Raw genomic sequence first — 20,125 nt, forward strand, 5'->3', positions numbered from 1 at the left:
CTCATGCACATTTATATTACGTAGGTATTTAAACATCTCTATCATATCTCCCCTCTTCCACCTTTCCTCCAAAGTATACAGATTGAGATCTTTAAGTCTGTCCCCATACACCTTATGACGAAGACCACACACTATTTTAGTAGCCTTCCTCTGGACCGACTCCATCCTATTCATATCCTTCTCTTTGAGTGTGGTTTTGCACGCCATAACCAAAGAGTGAAGTACAAAGCAAAGCACTGTCCCGGTGGTATAGTAAGTTGGGGGTGTCCACCCCAGGTGCCATCATGGTTTGGGTGCCAGTATACCTCCTCCTCTCTGCTCCCTGCCTCTTCCCACTTCTCCCCCCACCGTGTGTGCGCCCCCCCTTCCCTTCCCCTGTACCTCTAGTTGTTCACCTCCGCGACTAACAACTTCAACGTGCTCCTCGTAGCCACATCAGCTCCCGCTGACATCACTTCTGGGTGCAGCGCGCAGGAAGTGACATCAGAGAGAGAGAGAGGACGCGGTCGAGAGAAGCACACTGAAGTTGTTGGCCGCGGTGGTGAACCAATAGAGGTATGGGGTAAGGGGGCCACACGTGGCAGGGGCATCACCCTCACTATGCCACTGCACTGTGCTATCAGCCAATAGGCAAATAAGAAGACGCTTTTTCTTAATACAGCCTCTGTTTCAGTATTCATTTTTCCTGCACAGAACTCATTCTCTCTGGAGCAGCAGTCGCTAATATGTTGACAGTAAAGGGTTTTCTTTTTCACGTTTTAAGACCCTTTAACTACTATTTAAGCTGTTTACTTCATTAGCTGTTTGTGCAGCCTACTTAGAAAGTGCCACGGGACAGACTCCTGGGGTTTGCATGGTTTCTACGCATGTCAGAAACACACTATGATAGTCCCAGCAGGGGATAGGTGGGAGGGTGGGCAGTAGCCCTGAGTCCAGAGATTAGTTAAGCTTTGGAACGCGTTACCAGAGGATGTGGTAAGAGCGGAGAGCGTAGCTGGTTTTGAAAAAGGTTGGGACAAATTCCTGGAGGAAAAGTCCATAGTCTGTTATTAAGACGTGGGGGAAGCCTCTGCTTGCTCTGCATCAGTAGCATGGAATGTTGCTACTTTTTGGGTTTTGGCCAGGTACAAGGGACCTGGATTGGCCACCGTGGGAACGGACTACTGGGCTTGATGGACCATTGGTCTGATCCAGTAAAGCTATTCTTAGGTTCTTAACATTGTTTTTTTTATACATTTGCACACGGTCTATAAGAAACTCTTTTATTCTTTAACCTGCAGCATATGGAGAATTTGATGATTTACCTCGTTGGCGTGTTTAGCATGCCCCTGTTTTGGACTTAGGTGCAGGTATATAGGCCAAGGAAACTCTGGCCTAAGGCTAGGACGTCTACCAGCACCTAAGTCCACATTATGCGTTGCTAGGTGCGATTCTTTAGTTAGCGCCTAACTTAAGACTGACAGGTACTAACTTTAAGTGCAGCTTTGTACAACGGCCAAAACATGGGGCAAATCCTCACTCCTAAATTAGGTGCAGATCTGCACTTATTCTATAATTGTGCTCTTAAATTTCAGGGATGCCCCCGATCCTCCCATCACCACGCCCCCTATTTAGAACCATACCTACAATTTAGATCTGGAGCCTAAATTTATGCTCATAAATTTTAAATAATTCCAATGAGCACGATTCCAATTCTCGGCGCTACTTGGCTTCTTATTTGATAAAATTGTCTTGCAATTTGGTGGTGGTTAATGTATGCCTTTGTTCTGCAGACCAAAAGACAAACAGGAGAACCCGCCTTTACAACAGTGAGGGGCACGAAAACAACGAAGGAGAACAGATGGGGCTCAATCCTTTTTATTATATTATTGCAATAAAAATGCCAAAATAATGGCTGGCAAGGAATGCAGAGAAAGGCCAGTTTCATTTTCATTTTTATGAAATTTTCGCTACATTCGTTGCCAGCCATTATTATGGTGTTTTTATAGCAATATTTGGACATCTGGATTGACACATCTTTGGTTTTATCATTGAACATCAAGACTCCTGAGGCAGGCCTTCGTGGGCCGAAACACGATCGTGTCGAGTCGGTTTTATACTAAAAAAAAAGGATTGAATGCCATCTGCTCTCCTTCATTGTTGTTTCCGTGCCTCTGTCCTGCAATATCCTTCTTTGTTGTATTGTTAATTATATTTTGTTACATTTTCTAAAAGTTAATAAAAATAAAAAAGAAAGTAAGGAGAAGAAGAAACCTCAGTGTTGTGATTCTCTATCTGGGTAACATAGTAGATGACGGCAGATAAAGGCCTGAATCGTCCATCCAATCTGCCCAAACTGATTCAATTTAATTTTTTAATTTTGTTTTCTTCTTATCTATTTCTGGGCAAGAATCCAAAGCTCTACCCGGTACTGTTCTTAGGTTCCAAATACTGAAGTCTCCGTCAAAGCTCACTCCAGTCCATCTACACCCTCCCAGTCACTGAAGCCCTCCCCAGCCCATCCTCCACCAAATAGCCATATACAGATACAGACCATGCAAGTCTGCCCAATACTGGCCTTAGTTCTTCAATATTTACTATTATTTTCTGATTCTAGATCCTCTGTGTTCATCCCACGCTTTTTTGAACTCTGTCACCGTTTTCTTCTCCATCACCTCTCTCGGGAGCGCATTCCAGGCATCCACCACCCTCTCCATAAAGAAGAATTTCTTTACATTGCTCTTGAGTCTTCCACCCCTCAACCTCAAATTATGTCCTCTGGTTTTACCATTTTCCTTTCTCTGGAAAAGATTTTGTTCTACGTTAATACCTTTCCAGTCTCTCCTCATACCGGTGATAGTGAGCTCAGTTTGCAGCAGGGACAGATGCAGCCAGGCGATCCCTCATAAGAACATAAAATATACATACAGCGCCGAGTCAGATCAAAGGTCCAGCAAGCGATGAGTTAATGCCAGCAGGAAACTGCAAGTTAATTCCCAGCTAGCATGGAAACTTTCATGTGGCCACTGGATTTTTGGTAGGGAGGAGAGAGGGGAACGTTTACATTTTGTCGCTAACTAGTTTGGGGGTTTCTAGTTCAGTACTTAGAGCAGTGGTTCCCAACCCTGTCCTGGAGGAACACCAGGCCAATTGGGTTTTCAGGCTAGCCCTAATGAATATGCATGAAGCAAATTTGCATGCCTATCACTTCCATCATATGCAAATCTCTCTCATGCATATTCATTAGGGCTAGCCTGAAAACCCGATTGGCCTGGTGTTCCTCCAGGACAGGGTTGGGAATCACTGACTTAGAGAATGACACGGTGACAAAATTCATCACCGTTCCCGTCCCCGCGGATAACCGCGGGAAATAATCCCATGCCATTTTCTAGTGTCTATTTCAACCTCGGTCCTTCTACACCAGCATTCTTCAAAGCAAAGCTTGCGGGTCAGTGGTTGTGCCCAATTATACTCTGATTCTTCCCTCTCTCCTTAAAGAATGACATGAAGATGGTTTCCCGCGGTTATCCGCGGGGACGGGAACGGTGATGAATTTTGTCACCGTGTCATTCTCTGTTCAGTATCTTGTATTTGTACTACATTTCCCAGAATGCTTAGGGCTGGGAGTTTAAAGGAACATATGTAGCCTGGACTGGCAAGAGATATCACAGATGGCTTGGGGGAGGGGGGGCTGAATTGCTTCCAAAATGCCATTTCTCTCCCATCCCCTCTATTGTTGAATCTATCTTTGCTTCTCACCATGGGGTCAGAAGGCGGGAGATGAAGGGATAGAAAGGAGACATGTTAGAGCGTGTCCACTGTGGGAGTTACACATCTAACAGCAGTTAAGATACTCATCCCTGCAACCTGTTCAGGCATGAGATTTATCTCACTGATCTTTGCCTAGGGAGACTGGTTTTCCCTTTGGTTAGACACGTGCCCTTAGCTGACAAGCCTTCAGTACTTGAAAGGAAACCTCAATCCATCAGTGGTGAAAAAGGCAATCCAATTCAGTCTAGCTCCCTTTTTACCTGGACTTGAAGGGTTTGGACTCTGGCCATCGGGGTTTGTAATTTATCACTGAATTTCTTGATTACAGGGCATCAATAATGATCAGCCTCTCCAAAATAATATTCTACTTCCTGTCACAATATTTATTTTAAAATGTATTACTCGCAACCATCCAACAATTCTGAGCAAGTTACAATCCAACATACATGTCACAAACTGCGAAAAGACATACACAACACGATAAAAAAGATTCACTTAAATAATTCCTGCTCAATCATTTACCAAAACATTTCTGGAAAAGCAAAAAGTTTTAACCAATTTCCTGAACTGAAGCTCTTTTCTGCCTCTTGCTCATTATACGGAACAGACAGCATTGATAATGCTTATCCTTTAGTCAATAGTCCTTATTCTCATGTCATATAGAAGTACAGAGGAGCACACAGCATTGATAATCCTCATCCTTTATAAAAACAAAAAAAAACTTGTTTCTGCTTCTCTCACATTACACAGCAGTGCCATGGAACACAGCATCGATGATCTTTATTCTTTTGTCAATAATCTTTCCCTATACACATGTCATATAGAAGCACACGGAGTTGATCATCCTCATCCTTTTCACATGAAGCCATCTGTCTCCTCCTCTTTCACTTTATACAGCAGTACTGAGCATACAGCATTGACGATTCTTATCATTTCCACAATAAACTGTCCATCTCTTTTTTTATCACATTACACAGCATCGATGATTCTTATCCTTACCCTCTTCCCCAAGGAACACACAGCAGTGATAATGCTCAGATTTTCAACAATAGCCCTTCTTCACCCTCACACTACACAGCATTGATGATCCTCATCTTTTCCAACGACCCTTTGCCACTTCTGGGAGTTTCTTCTAGAATGGGATGCTACAGATATATGTAAATTAAAACATTATATAGCAGTGCTAAAGAAAAGACAATATCTGATCTTTAAGAGGACAATAGTTTAATTCTAAAGCAACTGTGAAAATAAACCCCCAAGACCATTTTAACTACCCTTGGGTCAGGATACAATAACATCATTGAATTAGTCAAATAATGCCACTGATATCTCCACTCTCACTACTAACCCAATGTCTCCTGTAGCTCTGAACTTAGAGCCAGTTTCTGTAACTTTTCCAAACTTGCAAACTGCTGTCCCTCCCGAACCTCCTGTAGGGATTTCTTTCACATTTCTAAGGAGGGCTTTTGTTGTGTGACTTGAATGCTACACACCCCAGAAGCTTCTGACCCACTTAGCAGGGTGCAGGTGGTTCTGGAGGTTCCTGCTTCCGTGAGTCCCAGCTCAGCTCTGTCTGTCTGTCTCACATCTTGCCGCTCTGTACGTCCACAGACAGGAAACCCTGAGTGAAAGTAGACAAGAAAGGAAGTCAATTCTCTTCAAAAACTTTCCTCTGTGCAGTGATGTCAGGTTTCAGCCCACCAGAACTCTCCATCTAGCCTCCATACCAACCATTTAATCGCACTGCTGGGTGTACACAGCACTGTACAGCAGTGACAAGTATTCAGGCACAAATCCCCTGATTCTTTAAAGCTGGGTGCTCCACCTTATATTTAGGCCCTGATTTCAGTGGCACAGTAGGGGGGAGGGGGTGGTGGTCCGCCTAAGAGCGTGGCACCCCTCCTCCTCCTCTCCTTGCCACGCGCATGAGCCCCTTGCCTTTGCCTGTACCTTTTTTACTTCCCCAGCGTGAGGCATCGGCGTTGTCTCTGACGTCACGTCTGCAACCCGCGCCTATGAAGTGACATCAAAGGGCGAGCCGACACCGAAGTGGGCACGCTGCTCACGCCAGAGAAGTTAAAAAGGTATGGGGGAGGGAGGGATGGGGAAGAGGGTGGGGGGAGGGGCACCGCCGCCCCGGGTTCCGCTCAACCTTACTACGCCACTGACTGATTCTATAAACAGCGCCAAGGAACACAACGTAGAGCAAATGCGCTTAAAAATGAATCTTTCAAAAATTTGAAGTGCAAACAATTTTTTAAAAGGCCCACCTTGAAATACGCAGACGAACAGCGCCGATGTGTGCGTGCAGATTGGTTTTGTCTGTGTATGTCTGTGGAGAAGAGAAGACTTAGAGAAGATATGATAGAGACCTACAAGATCATGAAGGGTATAAAGAGAGTAGAGAGGGACAGACTCTTCAAACTTTCAAAGAATAAAAGAACAAAAGGGCACTCGGAAAAGTTGAAAGGGGACAGATTCAAAACAAATGCTAGGAAGTTCTTCTTTACCCAACGTGTGGTGGACACCTGGAATGCGCTTCCAGAGAGCGTAATAGGGCAGAGTACGGTACTGGGGTTCAAGAAAGGATTGGACAATTTCCTGCTGGAAAAGGGGATAGAAGGGTATAGATAGAGGATTACTGCACAGGTCCTGGACCTGTTGGGCCGCCACGTGAGCGGACTGCTGGGCACGATGGACCTCAGGTCTGACCCAGTGGAGGCATTGCTTATGTTCTTATGTTCCCTAACTTTTGGTTTGTTAGATTTCCTTTGAGCATCGCTTTCTCTGTTTTTGCATTATGCACTTATTGGCCTGGCTTTGCACGATCAGCCTTTGAGCGATCAGATCACAGGGGTAACTGAAATGCCTTGACCATAAGTGTGTCAGACTAATACCAAATACTTATTTGATGAGGTTGGCAGTGTACCAAGGAAACATTTATAGGTCTGTGAGCAGAGTGGGTGATTGTGCTCTCAGTTGCAGAGCAAATTCCAGAAGTGAGAGTAGAAACGGAGTCTTCTGGTTTCACACATACCAACTGACTTTCCAGACAGTTCAAAACCAGCTTCCTGTTTTTCCCACCAGGCTCAGAGTCCATCTAGTACAGGGGTAGGCAATTCCGGTCCTTGAGAGCCAGAGCCAGGTCAGGTTTTCAGGATATCCAAAATAAATATGCATGAGGCAGGCATGCAAATCCATCTCATACATATTCATGGTGGATATCCTGAAAACCTGACCTGGCTCCGGCTCTCGAGGACCAGAATTGCCTACCCCTGATCTAGTATATCTTGAACTTGAAGTCACATCATTTGGAAAGATTCAAAGGCAAGCTGTATCTGCTGTTTTCCCAGCTCTGGGTTCCAATCATCACACATCCTGCGCTTGGATAATGGACAGTTTTTATAACAGAAAAGGCAGCTCAGTAGAGCATCTTCCAGTGCAGATTGCATTTACTGAGCAGGAATAGGGGCCTCTGGCCTTTATTCATGGCATGTATCAACAAAGCCTACTATGCACTGTAATAAGTGAAAATAAGGCAGCTTCTGGCACTTCATTAAGAAGGATGTTGAAACGTTTCCTGCAGAAAGCTGATTCATACACCGGGCTTCAGGGGCACCATCCGAGGGCATGAGGTGGGAGTTTTCTTGTCTCATGAGCCAGTCTGCAGGTGGGAGAGAGAACTCAGAAGTTTGAACGTGGGAGTCATGACAATTATTGTATAAAAAGAATGCTTCATTTTCCCGCAAAAGGCTGGGGTGGGGGTGCTAAAGTTATAATGCAGGAAGAGTGATTAGATTTCTAAAGCATGAAACCACTAAGCTAAGCAGATCTCGGATGTGTCAGCAATTGGCATTGAGTGACTCGTTCTTTTGATTTTCCATCTCCTATCAGCTCGTTAAGATTAATACAGGGATTTCTATGTTTGCATCTATAATACAATGTCCGCCATGCTATGTTTTACCATGCTTTGTTATGTATGTAAACTTGTAACCCGTTCTGAACTCTCCTGGGAGGCCAGGATATAAAATGAAATGAAAGCAGGGATCTCAAAGTCCTTCCTTGAGGGCCGCAATCCAGTTGGGTTTTCAGGATTTCCCCAATGAATATACATTGAAAGCAGTGCATGCACATAGATCTGGTGCATATTCATTGGGGAAATCCTGAAAACCCGACTGGATTGCGGCCCTCGAGGAGGGACTTTGAGACCCCTGGCTCAGAGGATGAACATAAGGATACAGAGCCTGTCACTTCTAGGACTGAAGGGTTCAGGGGATGGACACAGGTGGGCTTATCATATGACTTCAGTAAAACCCAAATGCCTCAATCCGTCCTCCTTTTCCTGAAGCCATATGGTTACCCTAGCCCAGGGGTGGGCAACTCCAGTCCTCGAGGGCCGGAATCCAGTCGTGTTTTCAGGATTTCCCCAATGAATATGCATGAGATCTGTGTGCATGCACTGCTTTCAATGCATATTCATTGGGGAAATCCTGAAAACCCGACTGGATTGCGGCCCTCAAGGAGGGACTTTGAGATCCCTGCTATATAGGGAGGAAAGCACAGGATGCTTGTACCATTTTTGCCACATTTCTTCTATGGTGGGGCAGAGTGAGAGGGAAGCACCGTTTATCAGCTGCACTTTTCTGAAGGATGTTTTGCCCTTACACTTCTTGTCAGCTGGGTTCTCTTTTTCTGCCTCTCCACATCTCCTGCAGACCTATTTTTTCAGGAAGTTTTGGTTATCTCCATGACTCTGTCTCTTTTATTACGGTGATCTTTCCTGCTTTATTCTCTGATTCATAACTGCATGTCAGCTGGTAATGCCACTGGAGCTTCAGCTGGTAAAAAGAGCAGAGAAGGAACTCACGGAGACTAGGGACACTGAGCTTCTCAAGAGATCCACCAATGATCCAACTCTTTGCCCAAAGACAGAATGATTAATAATTTCCAATTTGGATGCTGTGATGCAAACAGATAGGATGCCTCTCTGGTATATAATTGTGCAGCTGGAGACACACACAGCCACGTATGGGATGGATGGTTTGATGGCTGTACATTTCTGGCACCAGCCGGACCACACAGATGTCATGAGGAAGTGGACCAGTGTTATTAGATATGGAAACTGTCAGCATGTAAGCAATAGAATGGAATAGACTTAGTAGGGTACAGTGACTTGCCCTAACATTGCTTAGGAAGTGAATAGCAAAGCTGGGATTTGCACTTAAGGGAATTCATTCTTCCCTATGTGTTGACCGCAAAGACAAAACCAGCTCACTTTGACTTCCAAAGTAATCCTAAAGCCTAAACTAATCTAGACCTATGGAGCACTTGAGAACTACCAAATAACTGGGGGATGCACAAAACTTACCGATCGTGTCTCAATTGTCGCTAAACCAGTTTAGCAATCGATCAGATCAGATTCCCCAATGCACAAAACTGCCCACTGCGTGTTTTCCAATCTAATCCGACCCATGCAAATTAGGAAAATCCCATGCAAAATAGCAAAGCGATTGATGCACTAACATCGCTTGGCAATTCAGCATCAGGTTTTACTGATCCTAAAATCCGATTGCTCTAGATCTGTCAGTAACTGTGTTACCGACGGGTCTGCCTGTTTTGTTTTCATTTGTTTTTTTCAATGGCACAGATATTTGCATGTATTACACACACAAAATATCTGTCCCATAAAGAAAAAAATGAAGTCCCCCCAACAAACTTGCCCCCGACCCCCCCCCAACCCATGGCAAGAGGGATGCCCACTCCCTCCTGCCACAAAGGAACTCCCTCCCCCACCCAGAAAAAAAGGCAGTAGGGATGTCCACTCCCTCCTGTCATGAAGGTACCCACTCCTTCCCCCTTCCCCCTGAAAAAAAGGCAGGTGGGATGCCCACTCCCTCTTGCCATGAAGGTACTCACTCTCCCTTCAGGCCCCCCTTCCCCGTACATTGGGAGCAAGAGGTACTGATAATACTTCCTGCTCCTCCCTTGACAACGACACTGGGCCTTAGGTGTCTGAGCCAATCAGAGACTTCTAATCTAATCTTTAATTTTATATACCGATTCATCCCAGCAGGAGTGCTCGACTCGGTTGACAAAATATTAATAAATTAGAGAAAAGATTAGAAGAGAAACTATATCTTTTAGGCCAAAACTTTATCTTTTATGGTTGATTATTTGAAACAAGATAATTGACCCAATGATCTCCACAGACAAATCCAAGAAGAAACAAAAAACAATGTGGAGAAATGATGTTCCTGAGATGGACTTTATTAATATTAAAACCACATAAAAACCTCTAGGACGCAATCCGCTGAAAAGCTTTGGACCCTGGACCCAATACGGTCCGTGTTTCAACAGAATGTCTTCCTCAGGGGTCCCTATGAAGTCCTATGGTAAAGATACGTGGATAAAAATGGCAGTCGGAAATAAACTGATCCGTAAAAGCTGTGTGCAGGACAAGGGCTTTTTTTTCACTCGGCTTTTTGAGTCCATGTCCTGCACACAGCTTTTATGGATCAGTTTATTTCCGACTGCCATTTTTATCCACGTATCTTTACTGTAGGACTTCATAGGGACCCCTGAGGAAGACATTCTGTCGAAACACGGACCCTGGGCCCAGGGTCCAAAGCTTATCAGCGGACTGCGTCTTAGAGGTTTTTATGTGGTTTTAATATTAATAAAGTCCATCTCAGGAACATCATTTCTCCACATTGTTGATTATTTGACAGAGAATAATCATTAATAAATTTCTGAAATAAGTATGTCTTCAATGCTTTACGAAAAGTGGGTAGATGAGAGAGAACTCTAATTATAGAAGGAAGGAGCCAAGTTTGCCACGGGTCGTGAGGTGGGGGTTGGACAGTGGCTCGGGGTGCCAGTGCAGGGTGGGAGGTAATGGTGCTTTTTTAAAATCGGTCAGGCTGTGCATGTGTAACTCATGCACAACATCTGTTCCTTTAAATCCCCCCCCAAAAATAAAATCCACAGAAGCCCTAACAGCAATGACAAGAGGCTGCTTCCCCTGTCACTACTGTCAATCGTTCACTGAGCGGGTTTCAAACTCAAGTTGGATGCACACCTTCTTGCAGATCATATTGAGGGATACGGGAAATCCAGGTCTCCAACAAGGAGCACCTAAATGGGCCTCCGCGTGTGCAGATTGCCGGACTAGATGGACCTTGGTCTGATCCGGTGAAGGCGTTTCTTATGTTCTTATGTTCATTTGCATGCAAACTTGATAGTGCATCGATCGATCGCTGTTGGAGAATTGGTCCACAGCGATCGAGCGCATCTGCCTTTCAGTTTCAGCAGACAGGGTGGGTCTACTGGGCAGAGATTATATTGCTACATATTAACTGGACTGTGTACGCAACTGGGACAAACTTCCAGCAAAATGGTAAACATTGCACAGGCTGGACTCAGGCGCTGGAAGCCAAGGGATAAGAGGTCAGCTATATCTCACTTGCAAAAGGGAAGGAGAGACAGAAGCCCAACACCCGGATCAAGAATCCAGTCCAGGACTCTCTCTGATGGGTGCAGTCATTTCTTGTTGTGGCTATGGCTATGGCCTGGGTATTTCCCTGCCCCAGAGAATTTGCAACATGGAGGCTGAAGTGACTTGTTCCAGATCACAAGGAGCATCAGTGAGAGATGAAGCTTTATTATATCTGAATAAATGCTTTGATGTTTCAAAATCAGTTAAAAGTAAATGTTGCAATGACCGAAGTATTTATACATTGGTCGTGGAAAGAATTTGGGTTGGTGTCCTCCGGATATTTCTCTTGCTGGTGAGGTTGTTCCAGTGCGAAGGCAGTTGTATTTGATTCTACTCGGTCTTTTAAGGCCCATATTAAGACAGTGATATCCAGCGTTTTCTTCAAGTTGCATCTACTGCGGAGGTTGCGTGATTGACAACTTCCCAACGGTTATGACATTGATGATTACGTCTCTATTGGATTACTGTAATTCCATTTACCTAGGCTTGCCTAAATGTGTTCTAAGTGCATTGCACGCATCATTGCTCATGCTTCGAAATTTGACCACATTACGTACTCTGATATCTTGCGAGCTTCATTGGTTACTTGTTGGCATGCGGGTCGAATTTAAAGTTCTTTGCATGATCTCCGTGCAGAAACCCCGCGGATGACTATCTTATCTTTAGTTTTGTATAGGTTGTGTATGTGTTCCGACTGTTGTATCTTTTCCTTTGTATGCAAATTTTATGTATAACAATTTTTATTGAAAGAATCAAATAATCAGTACAATAGGATAATACAAAAATACATTCAATACAATAAGAATCACAATAATATTTCATACAAATTTAAATCATTCTTTCAAATTTAATTTCCATATGAATTAATTCAATTTTATCTACACCCCCCTTAATTCCATCCCCTAAATGAAATCCCTCATCCTCATTCTGGCCAGGCGGAGGGTAGTACACCCCCAGCACTATTCCCTTTCCTTCACAGATGGAATTTCTCTCCATAAAAATTCTACATTGCAATCTGTTACCTGCGGAATATGCCCTCTCCTACAATTTGATCCGTCCTTGCATTGCCAATATACATAATTTATACCTTGGTATCTTGGTGTCCCATCGTCGGTTGTCCTCCTTCCACCATATTACAATTCCATCTACCTCTTAATTTAATGCTATCCATTCTAAGGGGTCTTTCTATTAAGGTGCGCCATATGCTAAGACATCTATTATATTCCTATGGGCATCTTAGCATTTAGCGTACACTAATCTTTAGCACGCGCTAAATCGGTTAGCACACCTTAATAAAAGGACCCCTAAATCTCTTATTTTATTTTCAGGCTTACCATTGCATTATTTTTGTTTGTGTCTATAACCTGCTTAGCAATTAACAGGGATAATTTGCAAATTTCAACATGTGTCTGCTCTTTCCATAAAGGTACCTGCCTTACTATGGCTTTTATTGCAACTTTTCTATTGGAATGCACTAGTATTGCCCGATTTCCGATTTGAATCGATTCACCGATTCACTTCGGGTGAATCGATTTGTAAAAAAAAAATCAGGATTGCCGATTCATTGGCCAACTCTCCTCTCGTCCTTCAGGTCTCCTAAAGTAGGAGAGGCAGCGCTGCCTCTTGTTGGCCATCCACTGCCACTTCCGCTCTTGCTTTAGGGGGCAAGGGGGGGAGGGTCAGTCGGGAAGTGCTGCATAGGACTTTGTAGTGTCCTCCAGCTTCCTCCCTGGCCTCCTGGTCTTACCTTCAGCTAATTAGGGCAGCCTGAAGAGGATTGCCGGTGCTGTAGCAATCCTAACAGGCTGCCATCATTCTCTGCAGCATGTTCCCTCAGCCGCGATCCTGACCCTGATGTCAGAGGAGGGGTGGTAGGGAAGGAGAGAGAGATGCTGGATGAAAGGGTAGTTGAGAAAAGGAGAGATTGTGGATCTGGGGATGGTGGGGTCCATCACTGCAGCTGCGGGGAAGGAGATGAAAAAAGGGAAGATGCCAGATCTCCAGGGGAGGGAAGGGAAACGGAATGGGAGGACAGAGATGGAAAATGGATGGTTAGCACCGAGAAAGAAGAAATTGACAAATGGGCAGGAGACCCTGGCAAGCGAGTAATCAGAAGATGTTTGTCCCAGAGCCTGGGATCAACAGGATTTGAATAATGACTAGACAACAAAAGGTAGAAAAAATAATTTAATTTTCTGTTTTGTGATTACAATATGTCAGATTTGAAATGTGTATCCTGCCAGAACTGGTGAGCTAGGATTTAACAGAGAGAGGAAAAGTCTTTTTTGTTTGTTTATACCCCAACGCCAGTGTGGTTAGAAGGCAAAGGGGATGTAATGGGTGAAGAAGCTATAAAATAAACCCATCAGGACGTTTGAAAAAACACCTAATTGGGCAGGAAAATCGAATAATTGGTTCAATAGGCTGAATTGAATCGAATGGAAATTTTTTTTCCTGACTCGGGAGCACTAGAATGCACTAAAACATCCCTGTTTTGATAGTATTCTTCAAAGATAGTCCTCTGAACCATACAAGTCCCAGAGAGGGAAACAGAGGACAGGACATGGGAAAATGTTGAGGTCAAATTGTGGCTGAAGCCAAAAATCTATCAGTAAAAATGAGCAGCAGGAGTGATCTGGATGCCGTCTGTCTGTTTCTCTCTTTGCAGATGATACCACACCCACTTAAAGCTGGTGGCTTATTTCTCTTGTAATGTATTCCCATCCTTCAAAGGCACAGGATGCTTATAACAACATACTGTAACATGTAACTCTTCTTTTGACCATATGAAGCCTTTGCGTATTTGCAGGGGGATGGTGGACCATGCAACCTTCCTGCTAATGCAGGTGTGCCTTGGGCTTGGAAAGGTTAAAAAAACACTGCTCTAACCATTAGGCTGATGTCAAGGTCCCGGACTGTCGCCTCTCGCAGGATATATTGGGGACAAGCAAACCTCTGATTCCAGAGCACACCCCTCCTATTTTGGGATGCAAGGAATCCACCTTTTAAGTATTGCTCCTATCAGTTGGGTTCTAATCCCAGCTCCGCTCCTCTATTCATCATCATGGGTTTGGGCCATTATTGACCTGAACATCTGAACTGGCTTCGTAGCCCAAGATTCACCAGAGGGCAAGTGAAAGCCACAGCTGGCTACCTCTAGCCTTTCTACATGCTTTATCTTGTGATTATACTCCCAATTTCTTATCCATCGACTGTCTACTGGGCTCTAGAGGACGTCCCCACCCGCAGGTCACTGTGGCCTTTCCCCAGCCAGTTCTCAGCCCTGGCAAGTGAACGCAGCTTTTGGTGGTTCATTCTGAGGATGCCAGGAACAGGTTTAGGAAATGCAGAACTCTCCCCGCCCTTCCCCTGGCATGGACCTTCCTACCGGGCACAGCTCCTGTATTACTCACCATAGAGGGAGGGGGGGGGGGGGGGGCGGCTCAGAGATAAGGATCAAGGAAATGAGTCAGGCTCAGCATGTAAATCTGCCGTTCCCTTTCTCTGGCCAGATCCATTGGGAAGTCCATTTTCTGCTTGGAAAGTGTCCAGGGAGAGGTTACAGAAGCCCCAGCGCTACCGATAACATTACATGCACTAATTACACCATCAGTCTATAGCAAACAAAATTATGAAAGATTCACTTTGCTTCCCTTCTGATGTTTGTCTCCTTGCTGAAGAGAAATGAACCTTGAAAGCCTTTTCTCAGCTGTTCCTGCGCAGGTTTTCTCACTGTGGATTAAAGCGTTGCTGGGCTGTTTGTCATCTGGAGTCCACGCTGCTGCACAATGCAGGATGGAAGTGCACTGTTCAAATGAGGAGTGTTATTTTTCTAGGACCTAGGATGCTTCCTTATTCCTGTTTACAATAAGAAATCATTAAACCTTGCACTGATGAATGGCATAGTCAGAGGCTAAGTCATGGTTTCCAAGCACACCCTGGGGAGAGGATAATATTTGCAGGATGAAAGGGATACCTCTGTGCATTAAGTTGGTAGACAGAGCCAGAGAGAGACCAGGAGCTCCACTGCCCCCTTCTGCTCTTCCTCTATCTCCTGCCAGAAAACTAAAGCTGCCTAGTTTCAGAAGGGAGACCAGATTTCTGACAACACTAGCTTAACTAGCTAGACTACAACTCCCACACTGCTTTGAGGTATAAACTCAGCCCCGGGACTGGCCCTCCTAGAACTGGGTAATTTGGCAACGCTGCCATTCTGGGCTGTACCCACAGAATTAAACAACCTGTTGCAATGTAACCTGGTCGTGACTGAATCCTTGAGAACGTAGCGGAGGTGGCAAAGCCTGGTAGCCTCAGTGGCTGTCTTTCGCAGGCCTCGGAAGGGCCGCGTGGCACCTAACTCTGGATCCAGCGACACGTCCTATCCAGTCTGAATGTGATAATATGCCTCTTAAAAGGCCATTTGGGGGAAAAAACTGGCAAACGTCCAGCTCACATCTGTTCAAATCTCATGATGAAGCCAGAACATTTGGACTACCAGGCGACACAAAGGTGAAAATAGTTTTCCCACGAGAGATGAAATTACACTCTGAGAGACAAAATCGTTGGCTATTATCATTCCTAAAATGCAAACAGATATTCTAGAACAGTGGTCCCCAACCCTGTCCTGAAGGACCACCAGGCCAATCGGGTTTTCAGGCTAGCCCTAATGAATATGCATGAGCAGATTTGCATGCCTGTCACGTCCATTATATGCATATTCATTAGGGCTAGCCTGAAAACCCGATTGGCCTGATGGTCCTTCAGGACAGGGTTGGGGACCACTGTTCTAGAAGGGGGGAGGGCAACATGAAAGGGTGACCAGTGATAAGGAGCATGGGGGGGGGGGAGATCTGAAGTGAAGAGAATAGGGTTTGGACAAGGTGTATTAATTGCCTTACAATCAAATACTCAAGCATTTTTTCCCTATCTGTCCCGGCAGGCTCATAGTCTAGGACAGGGGTAGGCAATTCCGGTCCTTGAGAGCCGGAGCCAGGTCAGGTGTTCAGGATATCCACAATACATATGCATGAGATAGATTTGCATCTCAAGGAGGCAGTGCATGCAAATCCATCTCATACATATTCATGGTGGAGATCCTGAAAACCTGACCTGGCTCAGGCTCTCGAGGACCGGAATTGCCTACCCCTGGTCTAGGAGGATTAAGTGACTTACCCAGGGGTCACAAAGAGCAGTGTGGGATTTGAACCCACAACCTCAAGGTGCTGAGGCTGTAGCTCTAACCACTATGCCACACTCACTCTCCTCCAAGTGTGAGCATATGGGTGACGTATTAATTAGATTCCTTATTCATCAGCCGTAAGTCCGAGGTCATAATGCCATTGTACAGATCCATGGTGAGACCCCATCTGGACTACTGTGTACAATTCTGGAGACCACATTATCAAAAAGATGTGCAGAGAGTTGAGTCGGTTCAGCGAATGGCCACCAGGATGGTCTCAGGACTCAAGGATCTTCCGTATGAGGAACGACTGGGTAAGTTGCAGCAGTACTCACTCGAGGAACGCAGAGAGAGGGGAGACACGATTGAGACGTTCAAATATGTCACGGGCCGTATCGAGGTAGAAGAGGATCTCTTTTTCCTTAAAGGACCCAAGGCAACAAGAGGGCATCCGTTGAAAATCAGGGGTGGGAAATTTCATGGCGACACCAGAAAATATTTCTTTACCGAAAGGGTGGTTGACCGCTGGAATAATCTTCCACAACAGGTAATTGAGGCCAGCAGCGTGCCAGATTTTAAGAAAAAATGGGATAAGCATGTGGGATCTCTTCATGGAGGTAATTAGGGGGTGGGCCATTAGTGTGGGCAGACTAGATGGGCCGTGGCCCTTTTCTGCCATCATGTTCTATGTTTTTATTCTACCTGCGCTCCACAGAAACTAGTTTATCTGCTGCATTCAGGCCTTTTTTCTGTGTGTAGTGGGTTAGTAACTGAAGGGTTAAGTGACAAGGAGCTGCAGTGGGAATTACTAGTAACCATTTCTATAGGTGTACACAGCACTGTACAGAATTAAACCCGGTTCTCCTAGTCAGCCCACTGCATGAGCCATCAGGCTACTCTTCCACTTATACAGGTGTGTGCAAAAGCTGAAGGTTGGGTGAGGAAGAAGCAGAAAGGAAGCTAGGAATGGGTTTAGTAGGTCAGTACTGTGGGGAGAGGGATATGGATAGATGATGAAGGGGCCAAGAATGAGGAGTAAGGTGTGGGGTGGACAATGACACGGGGACAAATTTTTCTCCGTCCCTGCGGGAACTCATTTTCCTGTCCCATCCCTGCGAGTTCTTTTCCTGTCCCTGCCCCTGCCCCATTCCTGCAAGCTCCGTCCTCATCCGCACAAGCCTCAAACACTTTAGAATCCTAAGTAGCAACATTCTAGAGCTCAGATTGTGATGTCATAATGCCTCATTCCACCAATGCCTAAGCTCCGTCCTCATCTGCACAAGCCTCAAACACTTTAAAATCCTAAGTAGCAACATTCTAGAGCTCAGATTGTGATGTCATAATGCCTCATAGCGTTCCCTTAACGTCCCATCCCTACAGAGAATCGGTACGCGTCGTACTCTCACTTTCTCAGTCACCGCCCCTTTAATTTGGAACTCTCTCCCTCTATACCTCAGAGCTGAAGAAAACTTGCCGAAATTGAGAAAAGCAGCCTAAAATGCCTATAACTGATTTTTTGCACACATACTTACGTAACTTGTCCCCTTTTATGGATTCTTTCTAAGAAATTGCAGTTCTCTCCTTTTTTCCTAATGTTTCCATGTCATGTCGAATTATTTAAAACAGGGGTGTCCAATGTCGGTCCTCGAGGGCCGCAATCCAGTCGGGTTTTCAGGATTTCTCAAATGAATATGCATGAGATCTATTAGCATACAATGAAAGCAGTACAATCAAATGGATCTCATGCATATTCATTGGGGAAATCCTGTAAATCCGACTGGACTGCGGCCCTCGAGGACCGACATTGGACACCCCTGATTTAAAATGTTTGTCTCCCAGCTATGTACAACGCTTTGTACCTTTGGATAAGCGTTTAATCAAAATTTAAATAAACTATGAAACTATGATGTCATAACGCCTCATTCCACCAGTGCCTCAAATCCTAAGTGCTCAGGCTTGGGCTGTTAAGGCAGAGCTTACAGCAGGGGTAGGGAACTCCGGTCCTCGAGAGCCGTATTCCAGTCGGGTTTTCAGGATTTCCCCAATGAATATGCATGAGATCTATTTGCATGCACTGCTTTCAATGCATATTCATTGGGGAAATCCTGAAAACCCGACTGGAATAGGGCTCTTAGGACCGGAGTTCCCTACCCCTGGCTTACAGGAATGGGACAGGGACGGGCTATGGATGATGGGGACTTCACGCAGATTGCAACCGCTTTGAATGTCCTTTCAGATGGCAAATGCCACCCAGCCAGCTCGTCCCAGCTCAAGGCAGGTGCACGGCGATCCAGTCCAGGTTTTTGGAACGCCAGCGGGGGGAGGGCGTGGCCTTGCAGCCTCCGCGGGGTGGGCGGAGTCCCCGGAGAGGGGGGGGGGGAAGAGCTGCAGGTGCTGCGGGCCCTTTAAGCGGCTCCGGCTGCCTCTCGCTCCCCGGAAGAAGCGCGTTTTGGTGCCTGCAGCAGGTCGGACCGGGGATCGGGGATGGGCTCGGAGCGGGCCACCGGGCGATGTTGGGCGCTGCTCGTCTCGCTCGCTGTTTGCTGCTGGGGCTTTAACGTGGACACGAGGTTCCCGGTGCTGAAGAAGGGCAGCACGTCCGACAGCTTCTTCGGATACTCGGTGGCTCTGCACCAGCAGACCGAGGGCCAGCACCGATACTTGTAAGTGAGGGGGGGGGGAGATCAGAGATACCTGTGAATCCCGGAGGGATGGGGGAAGGAGAAGAAGAAGATCAGAGATACCTGTGAATCCCGGGGGGATGGGGGAAGGAGAAGAAGAAGATCAGAGATACCTGTGAGTCCCTGGGAGATTTTTTTTTTGGGGGGGGGGGGGTGATTAGAGATACCTGTGAATCCCGGAGGGAAGGAGGGGGAGAAGAAGATCAGAGATACCTGTGAATCCCGGGGGGATGGGGGAAGGAGAAGAAGAAGATCAGAGATACCTGTGAGTCCCTGGGAGATTTTTTTGGGGGGTGATTAGAGATACCTGTGAATCCCAGGGGATTGGTGGGGGGGGGGGGAGAAGAAGAAGATCTGAGATACCTGTGAGTCCCGGAGGGAACGAGGGGGAGAAGAAGATCAGAGATACCTGTGAGTCCCTGGGAGATTTTTTTGGGGGGTGATTAGAGATACCTGTGAATCCCAGGGGATTGGTGGGGGGGGGGGGGGAGAAGAAGAAGATCTGAGATACCTGTGAGTCCCGGAGGGAACGAGGGGGAGAAGAAGAGCAGAGATACCTGTGAGTCCCTGGGAGATTTTTTTGGGGGGTGATTAGAGATACCTGTGAATCCCAGGGGATTGGTGGGGGGGGGGGGAGAAGAAGAAGATCTGAGATACCTGTGAGTCCCCAGGAGATTTTTTTGGGGGGTGATTAGAGATACCTGTGAATACCGGGGAGGATGGGAGGAGGGAGGGGGGAGAAGATCAGAGATACCTATGAATCCCGGGGGGAGAAGAAGAAGATCTGAGATACCTGTGAGTCCCCAGGAGATTTTTTGGGGGGGTGATTAGAGAAACCTGTGAATACCGGGGAGGATGGGAGGAGGGAGGGGGGAGAAGATAAGAGATACCTATGAATCCCGGGGGGAGAAGAAGAAGATCTGAGATACCTGTGAGTCCCCGGGAGATTTTTTTTGGGGGGTGATTAGAGAAACCTGTGAATCCCAGAGGATTGGTGGGGGGGAGAAGAAGATCTGAGAT

The 20,125-nt window shown here is 45.9% G+C and overlaps 1 protein-coding gene across 1 annotated transcript in view; it reads left to right on the plus strand.

The window, feature by feature from the left end:
* The first annotated feature begins 18,807 nt into the window (after positions 1 to 18,807).
* Positions 18,808 to 20,125, plus strand: part of ITGA3 (integrin subunit alpha 3) — a 103,382-nt gene continuing 102,064 nt past the window's right edge. The window contains exon 1 of the mRNA XM_033918180.1: positions 18,808 to 19,087. Coding sequence (XP_033774071.1) covers positions 18,909 to 19,087 — 179 coding nt within the window. The 5' untranslated portion in view covers positions 18,808 to 18,908. The remainder of the gene's footprint in view (positions 19,088 to 20,125) is intronic.

Source organism: Geotrypetes seraphini, chromosome 13, assembly GCF_902459505.1.
Source record: "Geotrypetes seraphini chromosome 13, aGeoSer1.1, whole genome shotgun sequence".
NCBI lineage: Eukaryota > Metazoa > Chordata > Amphibia > Gymnophiona > Dermophiidae > Geotrypetes > Geotrypetes seraphini.